Source organism: Corvus moneduloides, chromosome 1 (genome assembly GCF_009650955.1).
Source record: "Corvus moneduloides isolate bCorMon1 chromosome 1, bCorMon1.pri, whole genome shotgun sequence".
NCBI classification, from domain to species: Eukaryota; Metazoa; Chordata; class Aves; order Passeriformes; family Corvidae; genus Corvus; species Corvus moneduloides.
In genome coordinates this window covers 18,307,102-18,318,409 of record NC_045476.1, presented here as the reverse complement: position 1 = coordinate 18,318,409, position 11,308 = coordinate 18,307,102, and the positions used below count along the sequence as shown (strand labels likewise).

The 11,308-nt window shown below is 47.4% G+C and overlaps 1 protein-coding gene across 3 annotated transcripts; it reads left to right on the top strand.

Moving 5' to 3' along the window:
- The first annotated feature begins 5,471 nt into the window (after positions 1-5,471).
- BAMBI (BMP and activin membrane bound inhibitor) lies at positions 5,472-10,170 on the top strand. Of its 3 annotated transcripts, none has more exons than XM_032100869.1 (4): positions 5,712-5,800; positions 7,333-7,527; positions 8,668-8,958; positions 9,413-10,063. In XM_032100869.1, exons 3-4 carry the CDS (start codon positions 8,718-8,720, stop codon positions 9,829-9,831), a joined length of 660 nt encoding a protein of 219 aa, XP_031956760.1. In that variant the 5' UTR covers positions 5,712-5,800; positions 7,333-7,527; positions 8,668-8,717; the 3' UTR covers positions 9,832-10,063. The 3 variants fall into 3 exon arrangements, with proteins under 3 accessions (XP_031956755.1, XP_031956760.1, XP_031956768.1); XM_032100877.1 differs by having other exon boundaries at positions 5,740-5,800; positions 7,328-7,527; XM_032100864.1 differs by lacking the exon at positions 7,333-7,527 and having other exon boundaries at positions 5,472-5,800; positions 9,413-10,170.
- The last annotated feature ends 1,138 nt before the right edge of the window (positions 10,171-11,308 follow it).

The window sequence follows — 11,308 nt, the reverse complement described above, 5'->3', positions numbered from 1 at the left end:
GGCTGAGCTTGTCCTGCCACGGGACAGGACGACGTTTGGCCCTGGCCGAGGGATTTGGTGCTCAGCGCGTGACTTTCAGCGCACAGTGACGATAAACACACCGAGAATTTTACAGACACGGGAGTCTCCTAGGGAAAGGGAAAGGAGGGCTCTGAGACCCTGGGAGCAGTCAGATCCAGAGTGACTCTCGCAGGTGCAGCAGCACAGGAGACAGGCCTGTCCCGGGAGCATCCGCGGCGCTGCCGGCCGGGCGGCGGCTGCGGGGCTGGGCGCGGGGCTGCGGGAGCCGGGCTGGGTCGCCGCGGGGCCGGCCGGGCTCGGGCCGTCTCCTTCATGTGTGTCTGTATTGAATGATGTTAAGCAGAGCTGGAGCTGGCGCCTCGGCCTCATTACCTTCAATTACAATAATTGTTGCCTCTCTCCAGTGTTTTGCATTTCTCCCTGGGGGAAATCTCTCTGCTGCTTCTTTTCCAGCCTTGCTCCAGCTTTCTCCTATCGATTGGATCGCTCTGGCCCGGATTCTAGGAGCGATGCCTCCAGGAGGATAAATGCAAATCGTCCTATTGATTGGGAGGAGTAAGAGTGTAGCTCGTTTGAGGGAGGGAGGATTAGTTTTAAATGAAAAAAAAAAAAAAAAGTAAAGTGATGAGCATGGCAGGAAATGCTTCACTTTCAGGGCCTCTGAAATATTGTCTCTTTATCGTGTCCTGTGTCTGAAGGGGATGCAGATTGGTGCCATCTGGATAATATATCATGTGCATGGAGAGGTGGATCCTGCGACACAGACACTAGTCTGGTTTCCTACTTACTTTAGGTGAACATGTATCACCGATCATTTCTGGAACGCAGCTCCCCTCCTCCAGTTTGCAGGTAACCGAGTTTCACTGGAGACACGCTAATTGCTGCTGAAAATGAACGGGGAATAATGTGCTGGCCTCTATCCACCTCCTTGAACTGCCCCAGTTACAGGGGGAAAGCTCCTTGGAAGTGATTAACCTTGAGGGAACCTGCTCAGTAGCCTGTCTGTCACAGGGGAGCGGCTGGAGAAGCCAGCCTTTGGGCTCTGCATAGGTTTAGATCCTGAAATGGCTACTTGCTTCAGTAAGTCCATGGCCAGACCCAGAAGTGGGAAGCCAGAAGAATTGTGGAGTCACATTATGCTCCCTGCCCCCTGGGCTTTATGCCAAGCTATGCTAGCTTAAGCCTTAATTTTTCTTAAAGGCAATAATCAGCATAAATAAAAGCAATTCAGTAGAGCTAGCTTGTGTGTATCATATCCCAAATGCTAGCAAAGTAACTCAAAAAAAGCTGGTTGTTTGTTGGCTAGTGTTAAGCAGTTAACAAAAAAACCCCAAACTACTCTGATTAATGTTGCTCCAAAGATGCTTTAAACAGTCCCCATGCTTTTAAATTCACATCATTTCCAAATGAGAAATTCCTATCTGAATCATAATTGAAAGGTGCAAAAAGGAATGGATATGGTGTGCGAATGTTGCCTTTGACACCAATTTGAAATGACTCCAATGCAGCAGTACTAACCTTTCCTTGCTAGTGAAATGAGCATCTGAAGCGGCAGTCCTGACAAATGCCAGTGTGCACATGCAGATCCAGCAGTATGCAAATCCTCATCTCCCTGAGGGATGTGGGTCTCCCCAGGACAGGGCTGCAGTGATGCCTTGACTACAGAGGTGATTGTAGAAAGGATTTCCAAATTGCAGCTCTAATCCATTTTTATTTTTGCCAATTTTTTTTTTTTTGGGGGGGGCTCATTGTTGAAAGTTCAAACAAGTGAATAATACTGTGAAAACACTGTTTTGTTTGCATGAGATCCACAGAAGAGTTACATCCAATCATTTGGGGGAAATGGTGGTGAGCTGCCAGCATGCCATGCAAGCCTATAGAGGGATGAGGAATTCATGGCAGTGTTCAAAGCTGCCAGAAGAAAGAATTACTTGTGATTCAAAACTGTTTTTCTGGGGTGAGTTACCTAAATCAGGGGCACCTGCAGGCTGAAGTTGTAGCTTAGTTTCGCACACAGGCTGCTGTGGTGGCACATAAACAGTAGGCAGTAGCAGCTGGGACAGGCACTAATGCCAATGCATGTGAAAAAGAGAAAGGGAATATATGAAAGAAGCAGAACAATGGGAGGAAGTTGAATTTTCTAAAGCTGGGTTCACAGAGCCAGAGAAGAGCTTTTCTCTTGTTCAAAGTTCTGTACTCAGAAAATGCTGCCAGGTTGACCTCTGTCTTGGCTTGTTTTATTTTCCTCCTTGACGTATGGAAGGCCCAAACCCCTCATAGCAGCCATCCTCTCATGCCTGTGCTGGGACTCTCAGGCACATGGAGATTCTGGAGAATGTGATGGATGTGATTTGGCACTTCACTGGAGGGATTTCACCCTGACATTTGGAAGGAGACTCTTGCATGGCTGCACTGCTCACATGCTCCTGGTGGAAAATAGTGAGCCCTTTCTGGAATGTGATTGTAGAGGAGAGCAGCTACTGTCCTGAGCAGTTACTTGACTGATAGGAGAAATCCTGCTCTGAAATAGTTCAGGACACTGGGTGCTCATCTGAATTGGTCTTTTAGAAGGACTCATCAGTTCTAAAGTCCTCCTGCCAGAAACTTGGTGCTGCAACTATTGGCTTGTGAAACGAAGTAAAAGAATCAAACCAGCATTTGTGTGGCCTGCAAAGACTTGTTGGACAGATCTCTTGTTTTAGTTGGCAATTTCTTCTTCTTAAAGACAAAATTTTGCATCTGTGACAGAGCTTTGAGCTGATGCAGAGGGGAACATGCTCCTGTGAGATGCTGCCCAAAGCGGTCCCTTTCTGTGAGGTGTCCAGAGGCTGATTTTGCAACCAGCTCCTTCTGTTCATGTTTGCTTCAAGGGCCTTCACTGTATCTGGTGGGAGGGAGCAGCCCTGTGCTCTGCAGGCTCTGACTACAGGCTGTGCAGTCCGTTCAAATGGAGGCTTTAGGCTGCTCTCCCATGGCTGCTGGAGACACGTAATGCGGCCTCAGGCTCCTGACGCTTTCCTTGATGGCTCCTCGTAGTCATTATGCCACATTCCTTCTGGTTGCAGAACATGTTGTTATTATTGCTTTGTGCTGGGTCTGTCTCCTGTCCCTTTTTACAGGCCAATCTGGCCCTGTTAGCTCTTGTCTCTAAAACAAAAGCAAATTAGCACTGCAGAAGCTGAATTATCTTGTTTATGTTATAGTCTGTCAGAGGACCCCACACAATCCTTGCATGTCTCTCTGAGCAGTGTACCAGAGAGTGAAGAGACACAGTAAGTCGGTCAAACCCTCCTGACACTCTGACTCGATCCACAGGTTTCCTAAAGGGTGTTTAGTTGCTTTGGGGGGCACTAAGGCTGGGCAGTGATCCCTGCTGTTCCTCCCTCACTTTTGGTACTTCATGCACACTTGTAGCATACAGAATTAGCACCTTTTTTACAGTAAATTGTACCTCACAATTCAAACTTGACAGCTGTCATTGAAATCTGCTGCTCAAAACTGATCTCAAGCATATTGCCCTCTGGTTAGTCTGTCTGTGCTCCCTTGGTCAGGATGTTTATAATACTCAGGGAGTCTCTCATGTTACTTAGTGCAGTAATGTGGCTCCATGAATAAAAGCCATTTCCAGTCTGTCGGTACTGCATGTAACAAATGAGATCTGTTAAATGCGCTTGTCACCGGTGATAGGAACAGGAGAAGCAGAATTGCACATGTTGCTGTAATGATTCTAAGTTATAATGAACGATATTTTCGTATGTTTGCAAATGAGTGTCTGATAGCCGGTGCCAGACTGGGACATATGGCTTGGCTGTTCTTGCTGTTTCTGTAATTTCTAAACAGAAACAAGAATTAGAAAATTACTTTGTGGTGGAGTGCAAATATGTCTAACATAAGTGTAAAGACTGTGACGCAGCACGTGTGTATCTATCTTATACATATGCAAATCACAAGACTCACAGTAAAACCATTATAACATGTGATGGCATCAGCACTAATTAGCCGGAGATCCAGTCTGTTCCTCTCTGCCAAAGTAAACTGGAGTTATCTCAATCTCAGATTTCATATTTCCTCTTTTCTCTTTCAGGGAGGAATGTCTCCGACACGAGGTATTATGTCCCCTACTGAAAATGTCTTTAAAGACGCACCAAAAAAATTCTAATTAAAATTCTCAAGTAATTTTTTTATTATTGTCTACACATCATCCAACAGCTTTAATAGTAGTAGTGGACCCAAATATGTAAAGCATTTTGCCCATAAATGGGAAGCAGTTTGTGCTGTAGAAATCAAGTCTTATAAAATGTTATGAGCAAAGAAAGAAGAAAACTAAGTTAGCAAAGAAATTTTAAATAAGGGGTACATTTTTTTCAGGACCAACATGTGAAGGAAAACTGTCCAAGCTAAACACGACCCACAGGAGCTGTGTCGGAGCTCAGTGGTAGAACACCACCTCGTGCTTCCATCCCCAACAGCTGTTCTTGGAAAGGAAATACTGGAAGGAGGATAACTACTGCAGGGTATATTCGCTAATAGCTCTGTCCCACGGGCCTGCCCTTGCTGCGTGGATGTGACAGCAGCGGATGAGACCCTGAGGGGCTGAGTGCGAGGTGCAGGAGCCCCCGAGCCGCAGGGTGGACCCCAGGCCGGGACAGTGGCGTGGGGCCGGGGATGGACACGCCAGCTGCACCATGGTTCCAGCGATGGCTGTCGGCTCTTCGCTGCGCCAAGCCCAAGCGCAGAATTTCTAAAACCTTGGGAAAAAAAGCCCCGGCTGCACGGAAACCGCCGCTGTTCTCACTCGGGCAACATTTATGCAGCCTCGTGCAGCCCTGCGGGTCGGGAGCGTACAGGCGGGGGCCGCGCTGGCGGCAGCGCCGGGACAGCGGGCGCGGGCGGGAGGGCTCGGCCGCCGCCTCGTTCCGCTCCGGCGCTGCCCGTCACCGCGACCCGGGGCTGAGGGCTGCCCATCCATCCATCCATCCATCCATCCATCCATCCATCCATCCATCCATCCATCCATCCCCGCTCCGCCGAACTCGCAGTCAGAGCACGATGGTTTTTAGTGGAAACCTGCGCTGCTGCCTCCGCAGGGAATTATCTCGGGGACCCGGCAGAGCCCGTTCCCCCGCCTCCACAGAGCCCCGGGCCTGAGGAGGCGAGCGAGGGCGCTCGGTGCCGGCCTCTCTCCCAGCAGCACTCCGGGGCTCCCCGGGCCGGGGCCCGGCGCTCGGAGCGCACCACTGCACCCAGCGCGTTCCCGGCCCGCCGCCGCCGCCGCCCGGGGGCGCCGCGGGTGGAGCTGAGGCCGCGCCGCGCTGCCGGGCGGGGGGGCCGAGCCTCCGCCCACCGCCGCAGGCGCAGCCAATGGGGAGGCGGGGGCGGGGCAGGGGCGGGGCGGTGCGGCTCAGCCCGCGCCCGGCGCCGGCCGTATTTACGGGGCGGGCGGCGCCGCCGCCGTGTCAGTGAGGCAGTGTCCGCTGGGCACCGTGACCGTGCCGCCGCTCCTGGTGCTGCGGCTGCGGCGGAGCAGCGAGGGAAAGGCAGAGAACCGCGGCCGTCTTTCCGGCCCGCCGCCGCAGCGGTGGCCGCACCACGGCTCTGCCCGCAGGCGAGCGGCTCTTCGGCGCTCCGGCGGGGCAGGAGCGGGCGGGCGACGGCGGCTCGGCCGTGCCTGCGCTGCGGGCTGTGGCGAGCGGCGCCGGGTAAATGGATCGCCATTCCAGCTACATCTTCATCTGGCTGCAACTGGAGCTGTGCGCCATGGCCGTCCTGCTCACCAGAGGTGAGGGGCCGCGGCGGGGCACCGGCGGCGCCTGCGGGGCTCGTGTTCTGCGGGGGCCGCGCCGGAGGGAGCGGGGTGCCCGGGGGCTGCCGCCCGAGGGCAGCCGGGCCCGGCGCTGTCTCGGGACCCCGCGCCGAGCGGTGTTGGCGGCGGTGCCGCCGGGTCTGCGCCGCCCGCCCCCCCGTCCCTCCCCTCCCACCTGGCCGCCGGTGCCGGGCAGTCACGGCCCCGCGGGTGTCCCAGCGGGGCGGCCGCGCCAGGCCCTGTCCCCGCCCGCGGGGGGCAGTGGGCTGGGGGCTCTGGGGGCTGTGGTCTGTGGTCTGGCCGCCCGGGGAGCGCCCTCCCGGGGCAGAGGCGGCCCGCTGGCTGCCGGTAATCGCCGTGCTCCGTGGAGGAGGGTAAAGGATAAGTTAGCGTGGTGGTGATGTGCGACGGTATTTATTTATTTTGGAAGGAAGGCTGTAATTAACCCTAAATAACAGCCTTACAGCGTGCAGGGGAGAGCCTGCTGGCCCCATCAAAGCGGGCAGAACAGGGAGTGACTGAGTGATGTGAAGTCGCAGATACTGAAACTATGTGCCTGATAATGATATAATTAGGGGATCACAGACTTCTGGCTGCTGTTGACTTCAAAAGCTTTAAGGGAAGCCTGCAGTCTCTCCTGTAGCCATCTTGACTAAAAGCAGACATTTTTCTTTAATAGCTACATACAGTAACAAGAAAGAGGACGGAACAGAAGGGCATTGTTCAATGTTTCAAAATACTAAATACCCTTTCTGGCCTTTTGCATAGCACAGGAAGAAACTTTATGAATTGACAGAAATACAGTTTTAATACAGTAATACAAAGTCCATTCTGTTTCACTGGAAACGTGGCTTTAATTAAAAAGCAGTTGAATTAACCTGATGACGAGCCTGTCAGATTTTGTTTATAAGATTGTCTTAGGGCAATAAAATGTAGATTTTTGAACGTGATTATATAAGCAGTTAAAATGAAAGTATGTGTGTTGTTTCACTTTATTCCTGCACTGTGCTGAAACTCATGAAAGAACTGTCAGTTCTGGTACTGTGCCATGTTTTCATCTTACTTTTAACCCTCATACAGTGCAATAATTATGAAAACTATTTTTTTCAGGGGGGTGGGGGGAGACCTTATATAGAATGCTTAGAAAACGATTGAGGCTTTTTTTCTGTAACGTGCTGGATGATAGTGAGTGTGAATTCATGAAAAATTAGGTTACTTGGTCTGAAAGCCCAAGGGAATTGGACTGGAGACAGTGAGACACTCCATCATTTGGCTTCTATTAAGCAGAGTTATTAAAGAGCAGCGGGAACTTCAAGGCCTGGAGCCTGCAGTAGCATTTTGGGGAAAGTATTAAGGTAGCCCGACGAGGGGAAGCTAACTTGGTTGGGATTATTTTTAACATCTTACAGAACAGGTTTTTTTAGGTATAGGTAGTAGCTAACATCATAAGAAGGGGTGGCAGCAGGGAAGCCTGTAGATTGATTTTCTTTTTTTTTTTTGAAGTGCAGACTGTAGAAAAAAGACATCTGATGATTCGGTCGACTTTGAAAGCCTTGGTGCTACCATGGTGGCAAGTATGGTAGGCACACCAGAAGTAATTTAAAGTCCATTCTTCCGAGGTTTTCTCCAAAATCTGGCTTCCTTTTAAACCTTGGCTCCATGGCACATTGAATTATGTTTGAGTTGCAACTTGCCTAGAAAGAGTAAGTTTTCGCTACAGCACAGGACATGTTTAATTCATACCAGGGCAGTTTGGAGAGCGCAAAATGAGGAATTTTATGAAGGGAACTTATTTTATCGCTTCCTTCAGAAATTTTTGAGGTTTCCTGAGATTTTTCATAGAGCTGGTAGAGGATTTTCAATCTAAGTGTTTCCTCTTTTCTGCTGCATGTTGGATTGCATGTGAAACTGGGGAAAGGCAAGGGGGAGCCTTTAGCCTTGCAGTTTCACTCCATTAAAAGACTTTATATTTGAGAGTCATTGTCTCTGGTGAACAGAAAAATTATAAACTGGAACTTTTTTTGTTTTATAATTCTGATTTAAAAGCCTTTTTTCACGAATAACTAGTTAAAGATTTTCTGGAGAAATTACAAATAGTTGCTCAGTTTCACACAGTAAAACTTTCTTGACTGAGAGACTTAGATGGTAATGGTTCTAGCTAATAGCTTTATAAGGTGTTAGTTAAACCTTTTAAATTTTGGTGCAGTATTGAGAGGTAATAAACAATTCAGCAGTTCCAATTTTTTTTTTCATTTGTCACATAAATGCTTAAACATATTTTTGTTGTGTGCTTATGCCCAGTTAAAAGAAATGTTACTTTTATAAAAGTAGAATGCTGTTCCTGGAGTAATGGTTAAAACATAGATGTGACTTTCTTCTAGGACTGAAAGTGTGTGTTGCTTTTAGAACTGGTATTTCACTTTAAATGTGGCTAAATGCAACTGCTGACATCGAGTGGAAGTAGCTATAAAATGGCCTTGTTATTTACCTTGGGGGGAAAAAAAAGCCAGTTATTTATCTTGGGGGAAAAAAAGCCACTGTGACCTTCCCTCCCTCAGTCCCTGTTTTAGTGAAATGCTCTTGCTTTAATTCAAAGGACTACAGTACTAGTCATTAAAGCAAGTGCCCCAAGGCATTTACAGGGATTAAGGCTACAGTGAGGTAGGCACTGTACAGTGATGGGGAGGAAACAACCCCAGCTCTTGTGGGTCTACAGTCTAGAGAAGTACCGCAAAACTGGCACCGAGTTTGGTTGTGTGATGCTTGTGGCTAATAAGGATATATGATGACGTGTCCTTAGAAGACCAAATTCTTACCTTTCTTGTGCAATTTTTGTTTTTTAGGTGAAATCAGATGCTACTGTGATGCTGCACACTGTGTTGCAACCGGCTATATGTGCAAATCTGAGCTTAGCGCCTGCTTCTCCAGACTGCTTGATCCTCAGAATACACATTCCCCACTTACTCATGGCTGCTTGGACTCTATTGCAAGCACAGCTGAGATGTGCCAAGCCAAACAAGCACAAAACCACTCTGGCACCACCACCATGTCCACGTTGGAATGCTGTCATGAAGATATGTGCAATTACAGAGGACTACATGATGTTTTGTCTCCTTCCAGAGGTGATACTTCAGGTAGGGCAATAAAGCTTCAGTGAAACCCCTCTTCTGGCCATCAGGCCAGCAACAGTCAAAACCTTGTGCATCTGCTGTTACTGATTTAGTTGTTAATGTAAGTAGAGACACCAGAGGGGGAAGAGGGTGGCTGGAGGCAGGGGAACATCTCAGCCAATTAGCTTTTTTATGTGCATTGGTATTGGAAGTCTCTCTTGCCATCTTGACATGGCTTCTAAGAATCAGTGGCAGTGGTGTTCCTAGTTAAACTGGCTATTGGGGTAAGAAATTCTGTGTTACAAGCAGACTCAGAAACGCTTTTTCTTTACGGGGGTATTTTGTATTTTCTATATATACTGCAGAGTGTAGCAGTTGCTCCATTAACTTGTCAGTGTGGGATTTAAGGGAGTTGCTTACATGTGAAACAGTGTATATGTAAATCCTGAAATAAGCTCCACATCTTTCCCCTTTGCAGGACAAGGGAGCAGATATCAACATGACAGCAGCAGGAATCTCATCACCAAGGTGCAGGAATTGACTTCTTCGAAAGAGTTATGGTTCAGGGCGGCTGTAATTGCTGTTCCTATAGCTGGTGGGCTAATCTTGGTGCTCCTTATCATGCTGGCCTTGAGGATGCTCAGGAGTGAAAACAAGAGACTGCAAGATCAGCGACAGCAAATGCTTTCTCGTTTGCACTATAGTTTTCATGGACATCATTCAAAAAAAGGGCAGGTGGCAAAATTGGACTTGGAATGCATGGTGCCTGTGACTGGTCACGAGAACTGCTGCATGACCTGTGATAAAATGAGACATTCAGACCTCAGCAATGATAAAATTCTTTCACTAGTCCACTGGGGAATGTACAGCGGACATGGGAAGCTGGAATTTGTATGACCAATTATTTTTTAATCTGAGCTAAACTTACTCTCTGAACTCTAGAAGGCCTTTGGGTTCTGCTGGACAGGAGCACTTTATCTTAAAACAAAAACTCTCATAAATCATCTTTGAGAAACAAAGGACCTCTGCAAACAGAATCTTGGATATTTCTTCTGAAGGATTCCAAAAGTTGTCTTATTTGCACAGAGTAAAATACACTCAAATGTATTGTTTGCTTCAGAGTTGTGAAAGCAAAAATTAGAAGTTGTAAACACTGTCACCAGGGTTATCTAAACTGTAGGGAGCTGAGAATTGAGTTATTATAATAAACTGTATGCAAGCTCCTATGTTTCCTGACTTATTGTAAAGATTTTTTAAAATATATATATATTTTGTCTGAAACTTGCTTGTGACTTTTGTTTTGGAAAATGTGTTTTCTAGTGGGTGATAGTGGAAAACAAATCAAGGTGTGCATGGTAATGCCATGCATAACAATTAGATTCTGAAAGCAGTCTTTTCCTACTCTGTAAAGGAATTCAGGTGGTTGTTTGAGAATGAAGGTGGCAGCTTTGTTTTTTATACTTCAAGTAGCAGTGAACCCACATCCTCAATTCTTGGCTGTTGCATTTTGTTCATAACCTCAGTGAATTCTTCCAAAGCTCTTTGAGATAACTATTTCTTCCTCTCTCTTAATGAAGAAAGACTTCCTCTGTGCAAAATGTGTCAGAAAGTGACTCCTAATTCTTTAGAGTTGGTTTTCCTCCCTTGTCTCACAATTCTTGTTTCTATGATCTGTTTTCCTTTTGTACCTTTTACACCCAAAATTTTTTTGGGGAGGAGAGGGAAACCACAAAACCGCACTGCCTATTCAGCTGTGGTTTGGTTGGGTTTTTTTTTTTTTTTTCTGTTTATAGCCCCTCTGGGCACAGTGGAAAGCATCTGCCTTGCTCTATCATGTAACTAAGTATCATATGCTCCTAGTTTTGTGTGGGACTGAAGAAGCAGCAGTATACTTTAATCTCTGGCTCCTCCTTTATACTATTCTTGCATAGGTGGCTTTTCTTCCTGGCCAATATTTGTGCACTTTGTTGTTTCTTACTCCTTCTGCTAGTTGGCTTCACTTGATCATTTCATTTATGCAATGCTTAGTTGCTAAAAACAACCAACCTCTGGATTATTCGAGGAATTTATAGTATTTATTTTTCTGGCTTTATTAGACTGTGCAGTAATTAAAGTATACTTGTTTAGAGGCTGATGCCACATCATGGTGAAAGAAGCATCCAAAATGCTGCTTCAGAAGATAAAACTTGGCAAGAGTCTACTATTCATCTATGTTTTAAGAAGCTTTACAAATGCATCTGCTTCCTGTTCTGGCTGTGAGGTTGAGGTCCTACTGGTGCCAGCAGTGAGAAGGGGATGGCACACACAGGGTTACAACAACCTTGCAGCAATGCTCTGGTCCTGTGTGCTGTTTGCTGTGGTAGTTTGCTTTGGG